The sequence below is a fragment of the Ornithorhynchus anatinus genome, chromosome X3 (genome assembly GCF_004115215.2).
Source record: "Ornithorhynchus anatinus isolate Pmale09 chromosome X3, mOrnAna1.pri.v4, whole genome shotgun sequence".
Lineage (NCBI taxonomy): Eukaryota > Metazoa > Chordata > Mammalia > Monotremata > Ornithorhynchidae > Ornithorhynchus > Ornithorhynchus anatinus.
This window is the reverse complement of record NC_041751.1, coordinates 8848390-8873417: the sequence shown is the minus strand read 5'-3', so window position 1 is coordinate 8873417 and position 25028 is coordinate 8848390. Positions and strand designations below refer to the sequence as shown.

The 25028-nt window shown below is 40.0% G+C and overlaps 1 protein-coding gene across 1 annotated transcript in view; it reads left to right on the top strand.

The window, feature by feature from the left end:
- The window catches only part of SEMA5A (semaphorin 5A), a 366908-nt gene that overhangs the window by 122029 nt on the left and 219851 nt on the right, over positions 1–25028 (top strand). The window contains 1 exon segment of the mRNA XM_001519071.3: positions 5846–6046. Within this exon segment, the coding sequence (XP_001519121.2) occupies positions 5863–6046 (184 nt within the window). The 5' untranslated portion in view covers positions 5846–5862.

Here is a 25028-nt window from a genome sequence, read left to right as displayed (position 1 = left end):
TGATAAGAATTTATTACTTTGAACTCTCTACAAAGAAATCCTTTTAGGAACTACAGTACAGTAACTCTCCCTTTAAGGCTCTACTAGTTGTTTTATTATTTTTTTCCCTTTGCAACTAGCATCTTTGTTGGTTCAGTTAACCCAGAAATAGATTGAAGTACCATTCCATTTGGAAACCTGCTGACAGATAAAAATTAATATTGCCTTTGTGTAAATAATAATTTTATCTAATGGAGCTCATTTATTTTTATGATTCCCCTAGGCAAACTGATGGCAAACAAGTGAATGAGGGCCAAGGTTTAATAACAGTTGCTTCGGATGGGAGATGTAAAATAAGTTTATTGGAGCTGAACCATTATAGTAACATAAAATGAGTTCATGGATTTTCTTTTATATCATGAGACCATCTATATAACTGTAAAATTTAGCTTGTCATAGTTTTATGAAAATCTAGGGTTACAAAACCTGTTTCATATTGTACAAGAATTTAAATGGCACCAGGACACCCTGTTACAGTTTTACTGTTTGACAGGGTTTCTCTGACCAAACTTTCTTTTGGAAAACTGATTCATATTGCAACCCTCCTGGCTGAGTCGAATCCTGACTTGTGTGTCCAGATGTATGGGAGGGTCAAAGGTAAAGTGACAGGATATTCCAATTAAAGCAAGACTATTCCCAAACCCTTAGCTGCTTCTTGCGTTAGGATCTTAAGGACACATTTGTGTTCTTTAACAACAACAAACCCCACCCCTCTGCCCCCTGAAAAAAACCCTCATAAAACTTACAAAAGGGGAGGGGGGGAGGTTGGTCAATTGGAGAAGTGGCCATTCCTGCTATAGCCCTGGGGTCATTAGAAAGAGTTGACAGAAGAAGTTGGTGAGTGTCCTCTCCCACCCTTATTCCCTTTCTTTTCCTCTTTTATCTTTCTTCTTTCTCTTTTCCTTTTACCTCACTCCTCTGTGTGTCTCACCTCTATCAATAATCACTTTATCCAGGTAGCCCTCAGTTGCATTCCACATCATGCCATTCTAGCTTCTAAATATGTGTCACACAAAAACGAGTTTTCAAAAGGTTATTTGATGTTTGATTTAAGGAAGTTCCATTCTCTTCCCTGGTCTGTCTCTCTACAAGGAGATAAATAGGCAGCCTTGACACCCAATTCATGCCTGAAGGATAATCTGGGCACTTCAGCGTGAAAAACACCTCCAACAGAGTAGAAACAAACATTTGCAAACGAAAGAGAAACCAAAGGTGGAACCAACTGGGACAAATTCCATTGTTTGACTGGTTGATACTCCTGCTGCCTTCAATTCTGTGTACAAATTTGTTCCCATTCAGTTGTTTTTTCTGACCTGTAGATTCATGCCATGTTTCCAACCTTTGGAATTGCTATGACTAATCTTCATCCTGGTAATTAATTTTCAAATGAGGACAGCAGTATGCTGCGGCTGCCTGTAAATCAGTTGGAAACAAATGGTATTCTTGTGTTAGTCACGAGGCTGGTAGGATTTGGGGACCAATGAAAATTTACGAAACCCACACTTTGGGGGAAGCAGAGGAAGAGAGGGTAGAATAACCATGTGCTTGTTCTTGTACATGAGTGGTCGCTTGACTTCTCGCCCTTGTCCTCTCCCCTCTCTCACTCCTTTCTTCCCTTCCCTTCTCTCTTCCCAAAAGAGCAGTTGGTACTATGACTTTTGCTATTATGCAGAGCACGTTGGCTACAGTGGCACAATCTGTTGTAGTCAGTGGAAGAACAGTATATAGTGTGTTGCTACTTGACCTCGAGAACATTAACGTTTTTATTGAGTGTTAATGTTTTGTTTTTGGTTTTTGTTTTTTTAAGAACAATGTCTAGTCTCAGTTATCAGCCATGCTCTAAATTGGCACATCTTGAGGTGGATTTTCATGTAAAACTACTGGAAGTCTTTATTCACTTTGTGCTCTTAGAGGGCTAGAAGGCAAGAAGCCCAAGGGACTGAGAGATACAACATTTTTATTATTTGGCAAATAGATTGAGTCTACTGTAGGTTTTGTGGTTATGTTGATGAAGGCCAAACTGCTGATTTTTATTTTGATTCCTTTTGGATGTGTACACACAATAGAAATTTATAAGAGACTGATTAGTTTGAGCCTGGAGACTGGTGGTTTGTACCATTCTCGTAGGTCCAGAAAATGACCCTAGGCTAATTAGAACTTGCTGCTGTTATGTTGGGACTAGTTCTGGGGGTTTTTCTGAGCATTTTTATAAATTCCTTAATGCATATAGCTCCTCAGCAACATTATCTGGGGAAAGCCCATCGGCAGTGTTCAAATGGGGTATCCTTTTTATTTTAGAAATAAATATAGCAAGTCCTTGGGCAAATGTAACAGGTCTGAGATATCCATAGTTAATAATAATTGTGGTACTTGTAAGTGTTTACTATGTGCCAGACACTGTTCTAAAGAGCCGGGGTTAGATACAAACTAACTCGGTTGGACACAGTCCCTGTCCCACATAGAGCTCGCAGTTTTAATCCCCATTTTTGCAGATGAGGGAACTGAAGCACAGAGAATTTAAGCCATTTGCCCAAGGTCACACAAGTGGCAGTTCTGGGTTTAGAACGCAGGTCCTTCTGAGTACCAGGCCTATGTTTTCTCCACCAAGCCATGCTGCTTCTCCTAGTTGGGACTATGACCAGCAGTTTTGAACAACTAATTCTACATCAGGACTCACACAAGCCTGAATTCAGCAGGTCTGCTTGATTGACAGAGAGCATCTGGGATTTTCCCAACATGCCAGCTGTCTCTCCCCTATTCTGCAGTCACTCTGAGAGGCCTCCGTAGTTTCTGGAGTCCAAGAAGACTATTAACAGAGTGAGTTTGCGTTAAGGGTCAGTATAGAGCTGCCAGCCTTCCCAGGCAGCTGTTGTCAACCTCGTGCTCCACCCAGTAACTATTGCTAATTACCCTTAATCAATCAATGGTTAATCAATTGGTTAATCAATGGCATTTTGAGCACTTGTGCATTGTGGTGTGTTAAGTGCTTAGGAAAGTAAAATACAATAGAATTGGCAGAATGATCCCCCCCACTCCAACTCCAGCCTCTGGTACAAGTGTAATTAGAAACGTTTTCTCTCCATTTTCCCCACTTCCAAGCCTTCCATCCATTCTTCCTCCTCTATTGTTTCTGGTCCAACTCAGACTCAGGTGTTGACAATTCTGGAACTTGTTGGCTGTAGCTTATTTCTGTGGCAAACCTGTGTTTATACTGAAGAGGTACATGTGACTCCTCAGATGAAGATCCCTTCTTCCGGGAAACAGGTACAAGGAATTCTGAGAGAAATTCTTTCTCCTTTGTTTATTTTTTATTGCAATCCATTTAGACCTCATTATATAGCGTTCCTTCCTTTGATTTCTTTTTTATCTGGCAGTGATTTTACCCTATAAAGAGCAGTTACTTTCTGTTCCCAAAAGCCTATTATCTAAAGCTATAGTGTGGGTGTAGTTGGTAGTTATTTATTGCACAAACACCATAAAGAGATGTACCTATTTGTATCATGCTTATACAGAAAGTTCCTCCCACAGCTAAAATGAAAGCTTTGAAACTACAGGAACAGATGCAACAATGTTTATATTTATAGAACACAATTTAGCTTCATGTTTGGTTTAATAAGCTTTCATTTAAAAAAAAAATCATTCACTCATTTCAAACGCTAAGTGGGGAATGAAACTGGAGATATTTTAAATAGATGGAATAAAAACATGCAGTTTTGTTTTTCTGAGGACAAGGACCGTTTTCTTCTGATTCTCTCTCATCCTAAGCATGCTCTGTCAGTTATAGGTGCTTGATAAATATTAATGAATGAATGAGGCGGCACATTGTTTTTGGGTTTTTTTTGGAGCAGGAATAATAATAATGGTATTTGTTAAGTGCATACTATGTGCTGAGCACTGTTCTAAGCACTGGGGTAGATACAAGGTAATCAGATTGTCCCAGGGGGCGGGGGGGACCTCACAATTTTAATCCCCATTTTGCAGATGAGGTTACTGAGGCACAGAGAAGTTAAGTGGCTTGCCCAAGGTCATACAGCGGAGGCGGGATTAGAAACCACGACCTCTGACTCTCAAGACCATGCTCTTGCCACTGAGCCATGCTGCTTCTCTATGCCATTTTTAACTTGGAAATCGAGTATCCCACGTTTGGCCAAGTGATCCGTTGAAGCATATGGTGTCAGTGGAGGCTCCGGTCAACTATGAAGGTGAGATTTGGAGTTGAGCCTTGAAGCCTGAGAACCTGCATTATTTCATACATTCTATTGATGATGGTGTGAACGATGCCCCTGCCGCTCTCTGTTCCTTGCCGGTCCTCTTCCCGCCGGAGCACGAATTGAACTTTGTACTGTATTAGCAGTGATATTTACAGGTTTTAAGAGGAGTGATGTGTTGACTCGGATATGTCTCTACTGGGTACTGGCATTTAGTACGTCCGTAGAAGAGAGGATGTGGAACTCCCAGGAGACCATCTTTGAATTTGTTTTAAGGAAGGATAATCTTTCAAAAGTTAGTCATCAGAGTCCTGCATGATGAGAAATTAAATCATGTCAAGATACTAGTCTGAGCTCAACTTATTTCCTTGGACTGCACTCTGAGTGACGGGAATTGAGTCTCGAGTACCTGTTGGAGGTGGGGTGCTACTGTACCCCCCGCTCTCCCCAGCCAGGTGGTTAGGAGACACTATTCCAAGACCCTGTGAAGTAACCCTACATCGCCAACTATGACATGTGAGGGTAAAATTCCCTCTAGTAGATGTCTGGACTCTTTCTAGTTTGTGTTCATGTCTGGTCTGGCAGTGGTCAAACAACACACCAGTGTTGAGGCAGTGGGTAGCCTTGTAAATTCAATGCTGACAAAAGTGCATTATGGACAGTACAAATTATGAACTCTTACAAAATAAAAGGCCTGTAATACCATATGGTACTTTAATCTGACAGAACAAACAGGGAGGCTGATTTTTGTCCTGGCATCATCTTTTAACTTTAGCAGTCATAGTGCTGGTCATAGTGTCATGAAACCCAGGACATTTGGGGTATAGAGCTTTGAGCTATTTTCCTCATAACTTGGTTTTTTGTTTTAGTAGTAAATGGTTCATGCACTTTGTCAGGAAACTATGCTAGTGGTGTGGGGGTGGATGGGGAGGGGAGTGAGAGAGAAATGATGTTGGACTTGGAGAGAAATATAAACTCTTGTGGGTGTGTTTGGTAGATGGAGGGGCATTTTATGCAAGACAAAATTCAGAGCCTAAGCACTGGATCGAGAAGAGTGCAGTATTGATTTGGAAACTTGTGCAAGAGAGTGGTCATCTATTGATTGAATAGGACACATGCTGTGTTGATTAGAATGGTCCAGAATTTTGATTATCGTGGACTTTGTGCAAAGCTTTCAAAACTGACCAGAAAAATCTGTTGGCTCACTTTCTTTAACCAAAAGGTGGAATGTTGAAAGCCTCTGGGTTTACGGGGAAACCAGTGGAGATACTCAAATAATTGTGTTCTGTTCTTTAATTGATATTGTTGATTATAGCCTTAACCTAATCCATGCGGTTTCCCCCCCCCCCCCCCATTTTAAAGTCACCCAGAGAAAAGCCACACTGTTTTGGAAAAAGCAGAAAAATTACAAAGCGAGCAAAATACACCAAAGCCCAGTGGTAGAAATCAGTGTATTCCTCCGACCTTTCCCCTTCCCACAAATCATATAGCAAGGGAAGTTGGGGACCGGGCAGTGCCAACAGACTGCCCTCCAGCACCCCAACCTCACTGTTTATTTTTCTTTCCTTTAAGTAATCAGCTCTCTTTGTTTTCTTCAGGCCCTTCCCCCAGATGAATGGAAGAAGAGCTTCCGGTTAAAGAAAAGCTGTACAGTGCCGAGGACGTCATGACGCCGGTGAAGGAAACCTGCCTTATTGCGTGGCTGGTCACAAGTCTGGGAGTTTGGGAGTTGGTACAACCAATAGCAGCAGAGGATTCTCAGTGCCAGAGAGCAGAACATCCAGTCATCACATACAAAGGTGAGGCTTAGTAGAGGATGGAGAGTCAATTTGGCCTCTCCCTTCTTTCTTTTACTCCCTTAAGAGTCTTTCAAGGGGTATTAGAGGACAGAAGATGGCCCTACCTGTTTTTCTCATTGAGAACTTGGATTCCATACCTGCATAGATCATTGGTGAAAGATTCTTCCTGACCCCTTGATCACTCACATGGAATCAGCCCCAAATATACAGTTGACAGTTGTGTTTCCAAGGCAGTGAATATCTGAACGGCACCTATTTGCATCACAGACACTTCTCAAAAATTAAAAATTACCCCAGCAAAAGCTAAAAATAAGAACTCCTCTGCTCTTCCACAGCCGGAAGCCTGAGCCAGAGATCTAATGCAATGACTTCTGTATACGTGTCTTATTAACCCGTTTTTCAGGGCAGACAATTTGTTTTGTAGACCTTAGGTTAGGTCAAACCTCAATATCTGTCATCTACTAACAACTACTGCTCTACTGATCAGGATGTCTTACAAGGACTCAACTGTATTAGTGTTTTGACGAGAGGAAGTGGAGAGCACCAAAGAGAAAAATCTGTTTTTAGGCTGTGCTAGTCTACCTCTATCTCTAAAATTTATTTTCCTATATACTGAAATTTCCCAGTTGAACCGGCTGTTATATTAGAATGCTTGAGGCTTCCTGCCCAACTAGTTAAAATTAGTGAGATGTTTAAGGAGACATCTGGGTGTATCAAGGTTCACACTAGCAAGGTCTGATCGCATTTATTCTCCTGGGAAGAAGTTGTTGGCCACAGGGAATATTGTTTTTTTTCACCTATTTAAAATAGGTATGATATTCACCACCTATGACTCCTGCCTAGAAGTATGTCAGGGTTAACTCGATATGACACTGGTGCACTTGCTTTATTACAGACTTACCCCTTTGAATATGTTTTTGTGGGTTTTTAGTTCTGATTTGTGCAATTACCACAAAAACTCTCATTACAGACCCAACATTCTCACCATGGTCCTTACTGTAATTTTTTCCCTAGTATTTGAATCAACAACAACAACAACAAATCCCCCTTCCCACCCCACATTCCCCCTATGGTCCCCCAAAGATGCACAGAGTTGGGCCATTTATTAATAATAATAATAATAATGGTACATCTTAACTGCTTAGTATGTTCCTACCACTGTTTTAAACCCTGGGGAAGATTCAAGTTAATCAGGTTGGACACAGGCCCTGTCCCACATTGAGTTCACATTCTTGCTCCCATTTTTTTTTTTTTAGTGAATGAGGGAACTGAGGCACAGAGAAGTTACTGATTTGCCTGAGGTCACACAGCAGACAAGTGGTAGAACTGGGACTAGAACCCATGACCCTCTAACTCCCAGGCCCGTGCTTTAATGCATTATGCCACACTGCTTTTAAAAGCAAATATCTCAACAACAATAACAAGTTATTTTTTCTTGCAGTCAAGGATTAGAGATCTCGGGCTATAATAGAAACTCCTCCTTTTGTCTGCTGTGTGACTTTGGACAAGTCACTTAACTTTTCTGTGCTTCAGTTTCCTCATCTGTAAAATGTGAAAATAGAGTGGGGAAATAAGTCAGGAAAGGCATCAGAAATGCTTTAAAGATAGAAGGAAGCAAAACTTCAAATGGTATAGTATCGTAATGGACAGCTGCAAGGTAGCAGAAGCCAATTCAGCCTGGCGGGAAACTATCAGAAGTGAGTAATGATCTGGGTGCGGAGCCTTCAGGAAGATCTTGACACAGAGAAGGAGAAACAGAAACATCACTGAGGGAAGCAAAGTGCATCACTGCAGCAAAGAGTGCAGTTTACATTTGCACATGAAGTGGAAGATATTGTCATCCATACATTAGTGCAGTCACCAAAAAAAATTAGTAAAAATAATAATAAGAAGAATTAGAACAATTGTAGTATTTTTTAAGCATTCAGGTGCGGGGGTGAGTACAAGCAAATTGGCTTGGACACGGTCCCTGTCCCATACATAGCTCACAGTCTTAATCCTCATTTTACAGATGAGGCAAATGCAGCCCAGAGAAGTGTAGTGACTTGTCCAAGGTCACACAGTAGGCAAGTGGCAGGGCTGGGATTAGAGGAGTTGATTCCTAGGCCTGTTTTCTTGAAACCTAAAAGGACAGCTATGACTGTAGATGTCAGCGTATGAGTGTGAATTTTTAGCTGCACTTAATATTTTGTTTGTGATTATATTTCCTTTTCAGCATTTTCTAATCATTAATTAATTAATCCCCCATATCACTGTAAGGTAGATAAGTGGTATTATCCATTTCCTGTATGACAAACCAGATTGAGAATTGCCTTCGGTGAATAAATTTAAAGATAATGAAGTCAATTTAATAGGAAAATTTATTATGCCCTCTTCTCCCTGGTCTTATCTCTTGTTTATTTGCCCCAATAGCAAAGTTAGTGACAGTCAAGTTCAGCTATTTGAGTTGTTACACTCTTTTCAGAAAGCCAAGCCACTGCCTGCTTGAAAAAAGAAAAAAAAAATTTGCAATTCTTAGTTTAACTTGCTAAAATTTTAAAGAGCTAAAAACATGCATTAAGATGAACACTTTGTAGGATGAAAATTGTTACATACTTGGGGGAAGAAGACTTTCTTTTAAACTTTTTTCCTCTTGAATTCATTCATAATTCTTTTCAACAGAGTAATTAAATGTACTGTCCATTTAGAGAGATTGTTTTGGCAGGTAAAATCACAGCTAGGTTTTTCATTTCATCCATAATGCCATTTTGTGTTAATGTAAATTGTTATATTTAAAAATGGCATCACTGATGGTGAAGTTTACCTATGACAAATTTGTGGCTGAAGAGGGGACGTCATGAGGGCTGCAGGATCCATGAGGGTTGTCCGGGAGGAGAAGTTCAGCACCTCAGAAGCAAGGGGATCTGCTTGCATTAGAAATGTTATATATATGGCACCTATGCTTAAGTTTCTAGAAAGCAGAATCGATCAACCAATCAATTGTGTTCATTGACCACTCTGTGCTGAGCACTTTACTGAGCACCTGGGAGACTACAGTTCAGTTGGTAGTTACTCCCTGGTCTCAGGGAGCTTAAAATCTCACAGACAAGAAAGGTATTAAAATACATTACTGGTAAGGAAGTAACCAATTATAATGATAGGTGATGAGTGCTGCGTGGGTTGGGAGGAAGAGTACCAAAGTGCTTAAGTGGTGAGAAACTGTGGATCTTTCTAATGTATGATTGTATGTGGCTCCATGATGCTACGATGCCCCACGCCGCTTTTTAAAACAGTCTGAGTTGCCATGTTTGCCAAAATTGGAATCGTCAGACCTTGAACAGTGTTCTGCACACATAAACGTTCAATAATTGCCATTGGTTGGGTTTTATTATAATTTGATGTTTTGGGTATAGTTTCATCGGGAGGCTTTTCAAGCTGGGGTATCGTGGAAGGTAACCGATTTTCCCGCTGACAGCACAAACTTCCGGACCAAAAACCTCGGGATGGGCTGCAAAGACCAAGCAGGTGGCAGGGGGCCCCTCGTTGTGAAGTACACCGAAAGCTTTTTACATGAAGGGCCTATTTACTGCCACAGCGGCCTTAGTGCCATAACCCCACAAGTAGTTGCCTTGCTAGCTTCTGGGGTCTTTGCCACCCTCGTTGCTATTTTCTGTATTTCTGCCAGACTTGTCCGCTACACAGAACCCCTGGGTGATTCTTTGTTCAAAACTCTTCAACACTGAGAGCATACCATTGGCAGGTGTTCCCTTATGGGTGAAGCTTGGACTAGAATTCAAATCTCTAAATACTATTTTTTCCCTCCACCAACAATAGAAATGACTGAATTTGGCTGATTTATTTCCACTGGAATAAATGCAGGGGCCAACAGTGGAAATGACAGAAGTTGGAAGTAACGGCTTCAGCTAGAAGAGATTCTGAAAAGCTCGAGTAGACGTTATGGCAAGATGTCATTTGTTTTATAGGCCTTCTGAAATTCTTGTTCATTTGTATTGAGTTGCTCACCCATTAAGTTACTATCCTACTTTTCCCCTAATAATAATAATATAATAATTATGGTATTTGTTAAGTGCTTACTATGCTCTAAGAACTGTTCTAAGCGCTAGTAGATAAAAGGTTCAGTATGAGCATATACACCACCTGGTAGTGATGCCCATTTGTCATCCCAACCACTGGGATCCCATCTTCTCTTGTTGGAGAAGGGAAGAGAGACTGAAGTGGTTAACATTCCGAACATTTAGAACATTGATAATGCTGTGGTTTCTGTGACAGTAAGACTCTAGATCAATCCATCAGAATAGTGAATTCAGTTAAAGCTTCTCCCTTAGCCCTGCTTGTTCGGCAGCTATTATTGCATTTATTGCTTTCTTTGTTTTCTTTAGTGATTTTTATTTCACCCTTCTCTTATGATTCCATTTCCATCACTCATACTTAGTTTGTGAGCCATCTGTGGTCGAGAGACGAGGTCTAAATTATCACCCTTGTTCTTTCCCCAGTGCTTAGTGTATAGTACCCTGTACATGTTCTTGTATTGAGTTGAGTAGACCATTAATTTGGTACAGTTTGGCACTTTCTGTCCAGTCAAACAATATCTTTTGAGCACCTATTTATTGACTAAGTCATTCAGTTGTATTTATTGAGTGCTTACTGTGTGCAGAGCACCACACTAAGCACGTGGATCAGTAATACCAAAGATGTAAAAAATATGATCCCTTCCAACATTAAGCATACCATATGACAGTATGATATTCTTGTTTCCCAGAGTCTTTGAGCCCATCATGCATTCTATCTACTTAACATTCCCTAACAGCTCTAATTTTCCCCTAATATCTCATTTTGGAAGTTATTTCCATTGATTAGCCTAAATCTTTCTTGAAACTATTGGGATTTTCCTTCTGCCCACGCTTGTTTATATACAGACTGATTTACATTCCATGAGGACTTTCCTAAACCATCATGTTTGCATTTTGAAGGGAACATCAACTAATAGTTAAATTGGGTTGTTTCAGAATTGAAGAAAGTATAAGCCATTAGGAGAACCCAAAATTGTAAAAACCATAAGGAAAGTAGGAAGGGAAGAAAATAATGTAAGAGATTAAAACAAAACAAAAACCTAAGGTAAAGCAAGTAAATGTGAGAAACTTATTCGTTTTCTAAAAGCATTATGGTACCTGGAACACCACAACACATCTTGGACTTCTGACATTTGAAAGCAGCCAACGAGTGCTTAAGGTAAAAGGCAAACAGTATGAAGCTTTGAGTAGCAGATGTTCAGTACCACGTTGATATAATTAATTTTCAATCTTTCCACTTTGGGATATGGCTGGTGTCCTGTTATTTAGACCGTTCGTTAATTAAATATTAAATGAAAAATATTTGCCCAGAACAAGGAAGATGGGCCATGTTAAATGACCCTTTTTCATAGTAGTAGTGACAGTATTTAAGTGTTTACTGTGTGCGGAGCACTCTGCTAAGCACTGTAAAGAACACACAGGTGGGAAGTGTGTTACTGGGAAGATGCAGACATAATCAGGCTTGTGCCCTGAGATCTTGAGTGAATTGCTCATTCTGTTGGTGCCTTGGATAATCAGTAAATAGATGAATAGTAATGATTCCCCTGCCCTCCCAAATGGGATGTGAATCGAACAACTAAATGATGCCTACAGATTCCCTGAGGCTAATCTCCAGAAATCCATTGAATCAGTAAAATGTTTTTTCACTTAAAAGATTTCTTATGGGGTACATATTCAAAGCAACTCAAATCAGTATCTGAGAATGCATCACTTATTGGTCCATTGAAGCTCAAGTCAAGGAAAGATGTTTTACTTCAACCCAAGTATTACCAGTGACTCCCTCGGGTCCAGGAAATGGGGAAATCAGAAATCTCCACTGTTTCCAAATAAAAACACCTTGACTCGCAGAACTCCTGAGTGCATGAGTTTGCTGAAGAGTTCTCTGATCACTATAAAGCGGATATGGACAATACATTAAGCTGCACATAATAAAGCAATCACTAGATATAATAAGGAATGAAATATGCTTATCTAAGCCACTGAAAATCATGTTTTCCACATATTAATGAAGATGTAGTCTATACTCAGTGCAACTGGAAAATGTTCCCAGGTCAATCTATTTCTAACTCTTGAATTTATATAGATTAGGTCATGGAAGATGTTGGTTTGTACAGGAAAATATTTCTGGTTTCTTGCAGGACTATTTTAGGAATTTGGGAAACTTCTCCTTAGAGGGTATCTGTTAGAATTAGAAGGAAAACAATACTTCCTGCCCTAAAACAATAATATAATGCCACAGTGTATAAGGGCAGAACTAAGACATTATTCTCATCAATTAATTGTTGCATGGCTGCCTGTCCTCTGCTCAAGAGACCAGAGCACCCTCTTGTCAGAGTACTAACCGCACTGTTGACCCAAGGGTCTCATTGCCCAAGCACCTTGTTTTGGGTCAGGTTGGCCCAAATCTTAACTTGCTTGAGTTCAGATATTCTAGTTAATCTCTCAAGCTGAAAAGTAGTGACGTAAATCATCAGCTAACCTGGAATAAAACTTGGCCCTTAATAAATTAAATGCACTGAAACAACATGAGAAGAAATAATGGTTAAAAACCCTAATAACTGTAAAGGTTTAACAATCCCCCAAAAACCAGTTCAAGAGAATTATTACATTTGAGAAAGGTAAAGTCAAACATTCCTGGACCATTTTCAGTGAAAACTCGATACCAAGAAAGGAGAGAAGCAAACCATTTTTGGGGCTTCATAAAAATCTATATGCTTTTACATAACGCTGAACACCTAACACCTTTAATTGTCCCTCTTCTTGGCATATTGATATAATGATCCCCCATCATTCTATAACCCCGGTTCTTTCTCTCAGTGGAGATTAGGCATTCCCTAAAAATGGGAAGTTTTATCCCAAAGATGAGCCCAGAATTTACCCTACTACTGGCACTGAACATGTCAGGACATTTGAAAAATAAGCAAGTACCCATTTCCACATTAAGGATGTTCTGCAAGAACCACCTTTTCATCCACTGTGCTTTAAGTCTGGCCTCCTCTATTTCTTGATTAACCACCAGTTGATTTCTGTAAGTTGTTGTTTAACCTTTCCTCTGTTTTCCCATACGTTGTGTCGAAACCTTCATGTCTCCTATCGAAAAGCCTCTGAAACTCCATTAGGCTTGACAGTGTGAGAATTACTGTAGAAACTTAACTTTAAGGAACTTACGGAACCGCAAATATGAAATCTAAATGGGAGGTGGATGGGCAGACTGGATTCCGTGTTGTGCATCTATGCTGAGAGCATTGTTGACACTCTCAAGTCTTTTGTCTCTAAGGTGACTATAAGAGATTACAGAGCAGATTCTCTAATTTAATTCAGCTTTTGAAAGCTCTTGAGGACAGTGTTTTGAATTTAGAAAAACAATGGCGAAGGTTTACTTTTAACATATGGGAACAATATATTTACATAGTTTTTGTGTTAAAGACATTTGCATTGTGAAAAGTGATTTATGCAGAAGGGGAAATTGAATTGTTTAGAAATATATCCTAGGAGATCATTTATCAGAAATTTGCATATGTTTGTTTTTGTCTGAGTTATTTTAGAATCCTTTTGCCCCCTTTGAATTTTACCATATTGCTGTGAGAGCCTTGAGGACCTCCAGTTTCATTTCTGTTTTGGCAGCCAAAGGACTCAGATCATTCCACTCCACCCTGGCTTATTTGCTAGCTTCCTCTATGCCTCCAGGTTTTTCTGGCCCCAAGAGACTTGCTTTTTTCAGTCAGCGAGCTGATTGGCTTTATTAAATATTGTCTTTGCTGACTCTTTCCAGAATTGTATTGCAAGGAAACTAGATTATTTTCCTAAAGAGCCTGAAGCCCCAATTGATTCTAGCAGGATTCATACATCTAGCAAGCAATGAGTAGCTCCCAAAAGATTTATCAGTTTATTTTCCAGCAATGGCTATTCTGATGGCTGCAGGTCTAGAAATACAATTTGAAAGCACCAGAGATGCCTCTGAAGCAATCCAGCAGTTAAACCTTACGACTTCATGATTTCTGTCAATTTGCTCTTGACCTTGTCTACAGCATAATTCTCATTTCCCTTTCTTACAAATGTGGATTGGTGGCAGAAGGGGAGCAGCTATAACTTTTTTCTGCTGAGGCAGCAAATTGCTGCATCTGCCTCATTGCTCCAGTTGTTTTTATCATCCGCAGAGCATGAACGGACCAGTGTACACGGATCCTCAGAGAAGCATTCTTCAGAAAGTTAAAACAGATTATATCAGCACTTTGAACACATTTTTTTTGCTATATTTATCCATGGATAGCTTGAAAAGCCTTATGCCTCTTAATTTCGTTTTTCTCTATGCTATTCCAGTTCTACACTTCCCTGGCCACACAGCCAGTACCAACAAAGCACTGCCATTACAAGCTATTGTATTTTGCAGTCAAAGAAGTCTGTATTTCCAAGAACTGTTGACGGCTTCCTAGAAGTGTTAGCACAGTCCTAGAAGTTGTGGTTAGTTGCCTTGTGCCATTTCCAGAGCTAGTAGGTCCCCAGTTCATGGGAAGGAAAAAAAATCCCCCAATATCCTGAAAACTCAAGCTATGTAAGAAAAGGCTGTTCATTCATTGCCTCTTTGAAGGTTTCCAGGAGGAACTAATTATGTATAAACTTTAGATTTGTGTTAGAAGCCAAAGACATTTATGGCAACCTCAGCTTTAACCACTGACAATTTCACAAATTTGGTGTTTATCTATGGAGCATAAGTTTATCCTGGTCATTTCTGAGCTTTAATGTGTGGTTTATTGACTCAGAGAATGTGTACTTACTTCAGAGGATATGACTTTTGTGAGCTGTATTAAAGAAGCATCTGGAAAGGTAAAATATAAACTTTATACTGGCTTTAGATTTCTTTTTCTTCCCTTTTGGATACTTTTCTGGACTGAATAACATATATTTGCTCAGAACCTCAGAAATCTCTTTGAAACCCACATATGTGAAATATGATCATGAATTTATTTTCCCTCCTTTCCAAATTTAAAATATCAATTGAATTCTTGAGTAAAGTTCCAGGTTGCCATTCAGCTCTCGGTACTTAGGAAAAAAGTCCCAAAATAAAATTGAATGGAAAAAGCTATATAGGCTTACCATTTGGACGAAAGTTGAGTGGAAGCCCAGGGGGAATAAGAGGTTACAGTGTTTGAGCTTCATTCAGGCCCAGACCCAATGCTGGACATCATTAATCCATAGAGGTAGTGCTAGAAACATGGTTCCTGAAATTGTTTTCCGAAGGCCTGGTGTATAGGCATCTCCCTAAAACTACAGAGACCAGGGATCTGATATTGATAGTTTGAGCCGGGTCTGGCTGATGGGATCACTAAGAACACAGGCTTGGCTGGGAGGACAGGGAGAGGGTCAATTCAGGCATTTAAGGATGTGGTGTCCAAATCTGGCCAAACACTGGGATCCCCAGAAGTCAATCAAGCACGTGCAGGACATTCAGCATTTTCAAAGATCTCTGTTCACTGCTGGGACTTTTCCATGAGGACTGCTTTCCCTGTGGGTGAACAGGAGCTTCTCTGCTAGCCCAGTAGCAACCGTACTTGTTAGGGGCTGCATTTCTTTCTTACCCAGGCAAATGTAATAGTAATAATAATAATTATGGTATTTGTTAAGTGCTTAGTATGTGTGGAGCACTGGGGTAGATACAGGGTAATCAGGTTGTCCCTCGTGGGGCTCACAGTCTTAATCCCATTTTATAGATGAGGTAACTGAGGCCCAGAGAAGTGAAGTGCCTTGCCCAAGGCCACACAGCAGACAGGTGGTGGAGCCGGGATTAGAGCCACGTCCTCTGACTCCCAAGCCTGTGCTCTTTCCATGGAGTCCCTCTGCTTCTCAGCATGTTTTACTGGGGAGAGGGTGGAAGGGCAGCAGCAGCAGTAGGACTCAGGCCAACCCAGCCTGGATCTGGCCCATCCCAGCTTGAATCTAGCTCACCCTTTCGTAGACTTATCTAGGGCAGGCCTGGACCAAAATTCTATTTCCGCCTTACTTTCAGTTCTCTCTGAAGTGTGCTATGTACTCTTGGCCACCCTTTCTGTTAATCATAGCCAACTTTTCTGGCAGCTTTCCTTCTTTCTGGAACTCCTAGAAGGCTTCATTCAGTCCTCCTCCTAATGATAGTAATTGTCATATTATAGCCTTACTAGGTACCAAGCACTGTTTTGAGTGCTCGGGTAAATACAGTACAATCAAATCAGGCACAATCTCCATTTTACATAGGTGTCTCAGTGTCAGGGGGATTGAGAACAGGTATCGAGTCCACATTTTACAGAGAGGAAACTGAGGCACAGTGAGGTTATGTGACTTAGCTAAGACCACTCAGCAGGCAAGTGGTGAAGCCAGCATTAGAACACAGGTAATAATAACTGTGACATTTGTTCAGCGCTTACTGTGTGCCGGGCACTGTACTTAGCACTGGGGTGGGTACGAGCAAAAGGGGTTGGACACAGTCCCTGTCCCACATGGGGCTGCCGGTCTTAATCCCCATTTTACAGATGAGGTGACTGAGGCACACAGCAGTAAGGTGACTTGCCCAAGGTCACACAGCAGACAAGTGGTGGAGCAGGGATTAGAACCCAGGTCCTTGCGACTGCCAGACCCATGTTCTATCCAATAGGCAACGCTGCTTCTCCTGACACCCACTCTTGTGCCTTGTTCTCCCAAGCGCTTAGTACAGTGCTCTGCACTCAGTAGGTGCTCAATAAAAATGATTGTTTAATAGTTCCCTTATCTATAGGTCACGCTCTCTCTCTTTTAGGACATACATCATCGTTTGGTCTCTCTGAATCCAATATGGTCTCGGAACTTTCCCTAAATTTCCAGCAAGACTTTTCCAATGCTCCTTGACCCCTCACAGACCATTTTTCTGAATGAAATTGGATGACCCCAGGCAATATCTGTGTCTGTCCTCCAAGGGACCGTTTGTACTTTCCGGTCCGAGTAAATAACTATGGAGACGGATAGCTTTTGATTGCTGCCAGCCTAGTACAAATTAGAAGTGGTGACCTACTGCAGAGGTGAATGACTACATATTTGGTTACTTGAGCTGCCCAAACATTTTGAAAGGTTCTTATTTAGAAGAACGATGTCTAGGTTGTCAGGCACTAGAGTCAACTCCCTTGAAAAAAATGACATTTCAGTTTTAAAGTTTACATTGACATTAAAAAGTGACGCAACACAAAGCTAAAAAAGAAAAACAAATCCTTCTCCTCTCTTGGTTCTTCAAAACAAGGACCTCAGAAATCCAAAAATGGAACCCCTAACCTTAATAGAAATTGCTTACACTCCCTGTGGTCTGAAGGCTGAAATCTAGGGCAGTGTGTGTATAAGCAAGGAAGATCACGCCGTCCTTCTGCTTGGCCAGCTGGTTTCTTTGGACATTCAGGATAGGTTTAGACAATTCCAGAAAGCAGGAACCTCCTCTGTTCCTTTGCTGACTTGCAAGAACTGAAAATATTGAGGAATAGTTTATGTGTACTTTAGCGCACGCACTGCTGAGACTAATGCAGATCACTTCAGCATCTGGTGAGTGAGACCAGTGTCTTGTAACTGAGTAGCAAAATCCTTGCAACCCTAATTCTGTATATCTTTTTTTTTTTTGGAGCAACCTGATATTTTAAGATGACTTTCAGTGACTAATATCCATAGGAAGTTATAGTCAAATTTTAGTAGTCTACCTCGAGGGAAAAACTCTGCCTTTCTCGAGTATTAGAGATGTGGAAGTCTCAAGTAGTTTTTGCTATATCTTTTTTTGAACATGGAGTTGGTTGCCTTAACTCCCTTATCCTTCCAAGGGAATCACTAACTATTATCACTTTTCAAATGCTTGAGGTTTCAGAGGGAGAATCTATATGGGACCTTTTGGTGTGAGTAGGAGTGATAGAGAAAGAAGAAAGAGAATGAATGAAATGGCACTGCCACTGATTGTCTTGACCATATATTTCCAGGTAGCTCTAGGACCGAGCTCTTTTCACTGAGGGATCTATGTAGGTAATGTGTTTTTTTCTACTTTCTTCTTCAAATGTATAGTCTTCATGACCATAAGCCTGGAGTTCTTTAATGTTACAGCTTTTATGTTTCAGGAAGATACAATTAAGGCTGGCATAAAATAGGGCCACCATAAGAAGTAGATATAAGATCAATATTGAAGTGAGTTTTTAATTATGGCTTTCAGAGAAGGGAAGTATAGCATTATTATGTCACCATATATAATTAATTTGAATTCCCTCCTTCTGTTTTAAAATGGAATAAGCTGTTTCTTATATATTTCCTAGCAGGGAACTGTACCGTAACGGACACACAAGAGTTGGATTATTTTCAAAGGAGTTCTAAGGCCATTTTGAAGCATTAAATTTAGTAGATCCAGTACTTATATAATTAGAATCATGAAAAGTCAGTTAAAAGAAGGGTACATTTCAAATGAACTGAGGTTTTTAATAGCTTGCCTTCAGTCATAATTAATGTGAGGAAGGTTGAACCATGTGCTTGACCTTCAGAGGAAAAAACAGACCAAGGACTAGAGTGACTCAAGCTGAGGAGTTAAAAAAATCCAGAAGTATTCTTTGTCTTGCTTTATTCTTCCCCCTTCTTTGAAGGTTTTCTCTTGGACCTGGTTTATTCAATATGGTCTAGAGACTGTTTGGTGAACCACGTCAGGTGTTTGACAAGTCTACAGCTGTTTAAAATTGCCTGGGTGAAGGCAAAGAGAGGCAAAAACATGTCCTTGAATATAAATTACCTATCTGGTTAGGTTAGCTTTTAAAGAGAGCTTTCTCCTAGATGGGTTGAATGAAGATATTGTGGAATTTTGTCCAGAAAAAGACAATCTTTTCCTTGATCTTTTTCAAATCTCTCCTTTGCTTTGTGGATTTATTTTCAAAGTCAATTTGCTAACAGAGGGAATAAAATTCAAAACATGCTGACTTTAATGCCTCATATCATCCCACTGCATAACTTCCTAACACTCTGAGTGGGTTCCTGAGGCTATAAAATTGTTTTTGTTTAAACAGAAGTCTCTTTGAACCAAGTGGGAGTTCCTCTTTTTCTTTTACACTTGCTAGTCACCCAATGCAAAGTACTTTTTTGGCTAGTGTGGAATCCAAACAGTTTTAAAACCCTCCCCTCCCACTCCTTTATCCTTTTCTTAAAAGTACAAAAATAAGTAGTAGTCTTCCTAACATCTGTTACGTTCTCTACCCTGAGGGAGCAGAGAGCTGAAGCTGAGTTCCCTTTCATTAGTACAATACACATACATAGAGATACACACATGCGTGCATCCATAAAGTCTTCACTTGTGGATGACCTGCAGAAAGAAACAAGAGGAAGTTTCTCCCCAGTAACTGGTTCTTGGAAGGAGGCAGTATATCATAGAGATGTTTCAGAGTGAGAAGGATGATATATGGAAGACGATGCTAGGGAACATATCAGCATTTTGAGTCAGATTTGGAAAGAAGTCCTTTCATTCAGTAGTATTATTTTAGACCTCTTGTGAGAAGGCACTGTACCTAGCTAGCCCTTGGGAGGTTTCAGTAAAAGTAAAAGACGCTGCCTGGCCCCTACATTCAAAGTCTTGACAATCTGATGGGAGAGGTAGGCATCCATAAGCAGGAGAAAAAAGTAAGGATCCAACTGATTAACCAGTAAATCACAATTATTAGGTTTACAGCATGCAGAACACGGTACTAATCACTTGGGCGAGTACGATATAACAGAGTGGGTAGACACATTCCCTGCCCACAATGAGTTTGCAGTCTAGAGGACCAGCTTACATGACAACCTGCACAATTAAGCCTATATCCACATAAGTGCAAAGGGAATCATTTTAAATGGTCGAATGCTTAAAAATAGCTAATATAGTTATTTGCTGTGATTTTTCTATGCAACCATGAACTATGGAAAGCAGATGATAGTGGGGTGAGACCGTGAATAAAATTGTCGAGTCAAAATCGTGATTAAAAAATGTAATCAAGGAGACACTTTCTGGAAAGCAGTAGATAGTGCTAAGTGTTATTCAGATGGGATTGGTAAATTCCCAGTCTTTTTTTGAGAATGCCATACTGATAGATCTCAGGGGAGGCCCCGAACATTGAAGCAGAGTCACATTTGCTGGAAATTTGAGCTCAGACATGCCTTCTCTTAATGTGATTCAAATTAATGAGTCACTACCTCACATTGCCCCTCACAGCGCATTGCTTTATTTGTGGTTATTGGTTTAGTCTAAGATCCAGTTTTTGTAATACTTTAAATCACATGAATCTGCATGATTTCCTTGTCCTCTGAGAAGTAAGGTATATTAATTTATCATGTTTCTCTAAGACCTTTATATGTCAGATTATAGAATTTGATCCACCAAAAGTGGAACTATTTTATGCAGTGCCTCTTCTGCTTCAATTGACTTTAACATATTTTCTGCTTCAGTTGACATTAAAAAAGTCATGGGCAGAGAAAACCGTTGACAATGCTTAGTGCAAAATTTCTTTCTCCCTTCTTCAACAATTATAATTAAAATTCCTGATTGAAAAAGGCAGGGCAGAAAAGCTACTATTAAAAAGAAGAGCCAAAATGCTTGTGATAGGTAGACCATGTCCTCTTCGGTATCCTTTTTATCTTCTCCGCCTGATCTTTTCATTCTTTTTCTCGCAGCCCTTCTTTTTCTCTCTGCCCTACAGTGCATCACTCTTTCCCTCTCTCTCAGCCTCATTTTCTTCCTTTTTCCAGTTTCTCTTGTTCTGACATAGTCACTCACTTTCCTCTTTCTAGCCCTTTTCCCCTTGGTACCTCCTGCTTGCCACTCACACATATTGTCCCTCCAGTATCCTCTTCCTTCGCCATCTATCTCTCCTCCACATTCTTCTCGGCTCAGTGGAAAGAGCACAGACTTTGGAGTCAGAGATCATGGGTTCAAATCCTGGCTCGGCCGTTTGTCAGCTGTGTGACTTTGGGCAAGTCACTTAACTTCTCGGTGCCTCAGTTACCTCATCTGTAAAATGGGGATTAAGACTGTGAGCCCCACGTGGGACAACCTGATTCCCTTGTGTCTACCCCAGTGCTTAGAACAGTGCTCGGCACATAGTAAGCGCTTAACAAATACCAACATTATTATTCTTCTGACATTGAGGACATGGTGAAGCCCAGTTTTAAGCAATATGTCCTAGCAGTAGACTGCTTGTTGGGAGACACTGTGTCAAACAGTCCCAGAGGGCCGAAATTGGGAGCGGGGTTGTTCCCCTCGAGCCAGGGCTTTGTGACGACCAGGATGGCAGGAGGAAGAAAAACAAATAGAGGCCTGATGTCTTAATCTTAAGGTACCTGTTGCCTTGGATGTACATATCCCAGAAGGCAGAGAATTAAGTTTCCCAGAATAATCAGTGATATTTACTGAGGGCTTTCTGTGCACCAAGCACAGTACTATACACTTGGGAAAATGTGATGCACTGGAGTTGGTAGACATGATCCCTGCCCACAAGGAGTTTGCGGTCTAAAATAATCAGGGAATGAGAGCCACCTGGCTAACTGGGTGGAACTTATTTCTCAGGAGAGGAAGCCCTGGCTTTCCGACACACTGTGATAGCCTTGCTGACTTGTGAACCTATGGCAAATATTTGCTCATTTATTAATAATGCTAATAATGATAATATTCATTAAGCACTTACTATGGACCAAGCACTGGGGTAGATAAAGTGAATTCAGGATGAACACAGTGCCTGTCCCAGGGTTCACATTCTAAGTATGAGAGAGAACGGGTATGAATCCCAATTTACAGATGAGGAAACTGAGGTTTAGAGAAATTAACTTGCCCAGGGCCACACAGGAGACAGGTGGCTGAGCTGGGATTAGAATCCCTGTCCTCTGACTCCCAGGCCTGTGCACTTCCCACTATGCCATGCTGCTTCTCACTTTTAGGAACTTTGCTTGTGTATTTTTAATAGTGTGTGAATTGTCATCAAAGTTTGTTTAGAGGTATGTGGCTATTTGGATATGATTCAACTTTCTTCATTTTCTCTTGAGCCTGACTGAATTTTTGTGTCTGAATTCTTGGTCTTCGCGAATGTCTGTAGGTTCCATGAACTATTCGTAGATTCCTCTCAAAATAACCCTGATAGATCAACTCTCCTTAAACACCACGTGGATCATAATTGTTGTCTAGTGGCTTGGTATCGAGATCCAAGACATTTTAAAGAGCAGGGAGTCCAATGGTGTTTGGATGTGTTTTAGAAAAGGAGAAACAATTCTGCTGAGAGACAGTTAGCTTGGATGAACCCTTAAAGTTTCTTATAGTTCTGCCATACAATGATATGATGCTCTTAGGCTGATCATTTTGAGGTCATTCCATTTGAGATTAGAAAAGTAGACAACTTTCAAAGATTTGGGATTATCCCAGCCCAACTAGTCAGCCAACTTTAGAGTCACACTTTCCCCATCACACCCCCGGTACAATTTGGCTTAAACTATTTTCACTCAATTTGTTTCTATCCTTTGTGCCTGTGAGCTATTCAAGAAAGGTTGCAATTAACATTTTAAAAGAAAATAATTTAATAGTGAATTAATTCACTCATTTAAAAACAGAGATGGAAAGAAATTCTTGACTTCACTTTCCCAACAGTTTTTCAAACAATATTGAACCAGGTCTCTCTGAATTCTAGATTTACTGTACTTTGGCCGATATACAATGGTCATTATTGTTATTTATTCTGTAGATTCTGGCAGATACAGAGAGACCAAACATCAAAAGTCATGAAAAACATGATATAGATTTTCAGCCCTCATCTCAAATCTTATCGGAGCATTCCTGTGTTGATGCATGACTCATTTGATCTTATAACTGGCTTTATCTTTTCTTCTTTAATATGGGATTTCCTTCTAGAGTGGTACCTGAGTTGCCCGTGGAATTCCTCAAGGATTAGCTGTCCATCTACTTTATGCTTACTTTAATTTACTCCCACTTGAAGCACTGAGTAATGAAAGTTAGGTTATAGACAACTGTATTTATTCCACATGGGAAGAGAACAGTTTCGCTAGACAAGTTGAATTGGTCTCTGGACACAGTGTAAACTCTGAGCTTCAGTTGTGAGTCAGCCAATAATTCCAAGCACGAATTATGACAGATTTTTGGAATGTGCGATTACCATGTTTTAGATCTGAATCTAGTGTCATCTTGCCTTGGTAATAACCTTTTTCTCTCTTACTAGTCAATTTTTAAGAGGATTTTCTTCCACTTTTAACCTTTGATAATTTCTCAAAGACTAGTGCTGGCACTTTCTCTGAGTCTCTTGGTTTTTCATTCACTTAGCTTCCTTGGCCAAGCTTCCGGGCCAAACTGGCCAAATGTTTTTTGGATAAAATTAAATATTCTTTCTGAACAAAAAAGTACCTGTTGGGAGCTCATAAAATGAATTATTTTCTCAGTTTGGGAAAGTTAAGAATTTTTTTTCCAAAGAGAAAATGTCATTCACTTGATATATTTTTACAATAATGTATATGATTCATTCATTCAATTGTATTTATTAAGTGCTTGCTGTGTGCAAAGCACTGTACTAAGCACTTGAGAGAGAACATTATAGCAACTAACAAGGTATTTGGCTCATGCTTGTTGAAAATATATCACTCAGAAACTGCACTCTTACTGGAGACCTTCTTTCAAATTCTAGAAATACAAAGGTGTACATTTATAGAAGTTGTTAGAATCCTGAAAATAAGCTATCATATTCTCACAAAATGACAAGCTGGTTGCCTAAAATGAATTTAATTTCCAGATGATTTGTGCATTTCAGTAATTAATGCAACCCTTACCCGAATAATTTGTGTCGACTCCAGTGCTTAGTGAAGTGCCTAGCGTACAGTAACTGCTGAACAAATACTGTGATTATTATTATTATTAATAATAATAATGCATTTCCACAGTAGGACAGGCTATGTTGAAGGATGCAATATGCAAGTTGAAGATATTCAAATACAGAAAAAGCCCACATCCCTTGAATACTGAAATGGGTTGTGCCAGTTCTTAAAGATAAAATGTCAGCATCACTGAGGTGGTATGAATTTCAGCACTACATTTCTGTTGAAAAGATTTTCGGAAAACACATAGTGATGAATTTATATTTTTGTTCAGCCAGTTGGAAGAAGAGTTCTGATGGTGCTGGAAGACACTGAGAAATTTTTGATGAGAGGAATGAAGTAGTTAAGCTTCCAGAGTTCTCAAACTTAAAATCAGGAAACAGTTGAGGCACAGGGAAACTCTGTGGTTCTATATTATGAAACACATAAGGCAAACTAATTCCAAAAGCAAAATCATTCCAAATTACTCTAAAGCATGCATCTTCTAGAAGTGATTTCCCTTACATTACAACCAAAAAGTCTATTTCAGAGGGACTTGCCAAATGGTAGGTGCATGAAACAATAAAGCAACTGCCATTGATTCCTTTCTTTTACGGTTTCCAGAATCCACGTTGGAAGGTGGCTATGGCATTGTAGTGACCTCAAAAAACAAAGTCTGAATCCTATAAAACCCTGTGGGATATAATTGTTTAAAATAATATCTACATCCTTAAAAAGCTGCTTCTAGATTCATCTCCCCCCTTACTCTGGTGTAAATCGTTGCCGTTGAAATTTTACAACTCTAATGTGTAAAGGGTAAGATGACATGCAATATTATGGAAATAAAATGGGACATTTTGAGTTTTGGAACAGCAGTTAAAATATGATCCGGTAATGTGTAATTGCTAATTAACTTTGTGAACAATACTGTTAGGCCTGATGAGTTAATGCAGCTTCCAGAGATGCTCAGTTGCAACCAGACAGCAGCCTATCAATGAGATCACCCTTTGGTAAATTGTGGTGAAATTAGAACTTTTTTTGGTAGAAATTTACCACAGCAGAATGATAAGCAAAGTGTGGTCCGTGGTGCA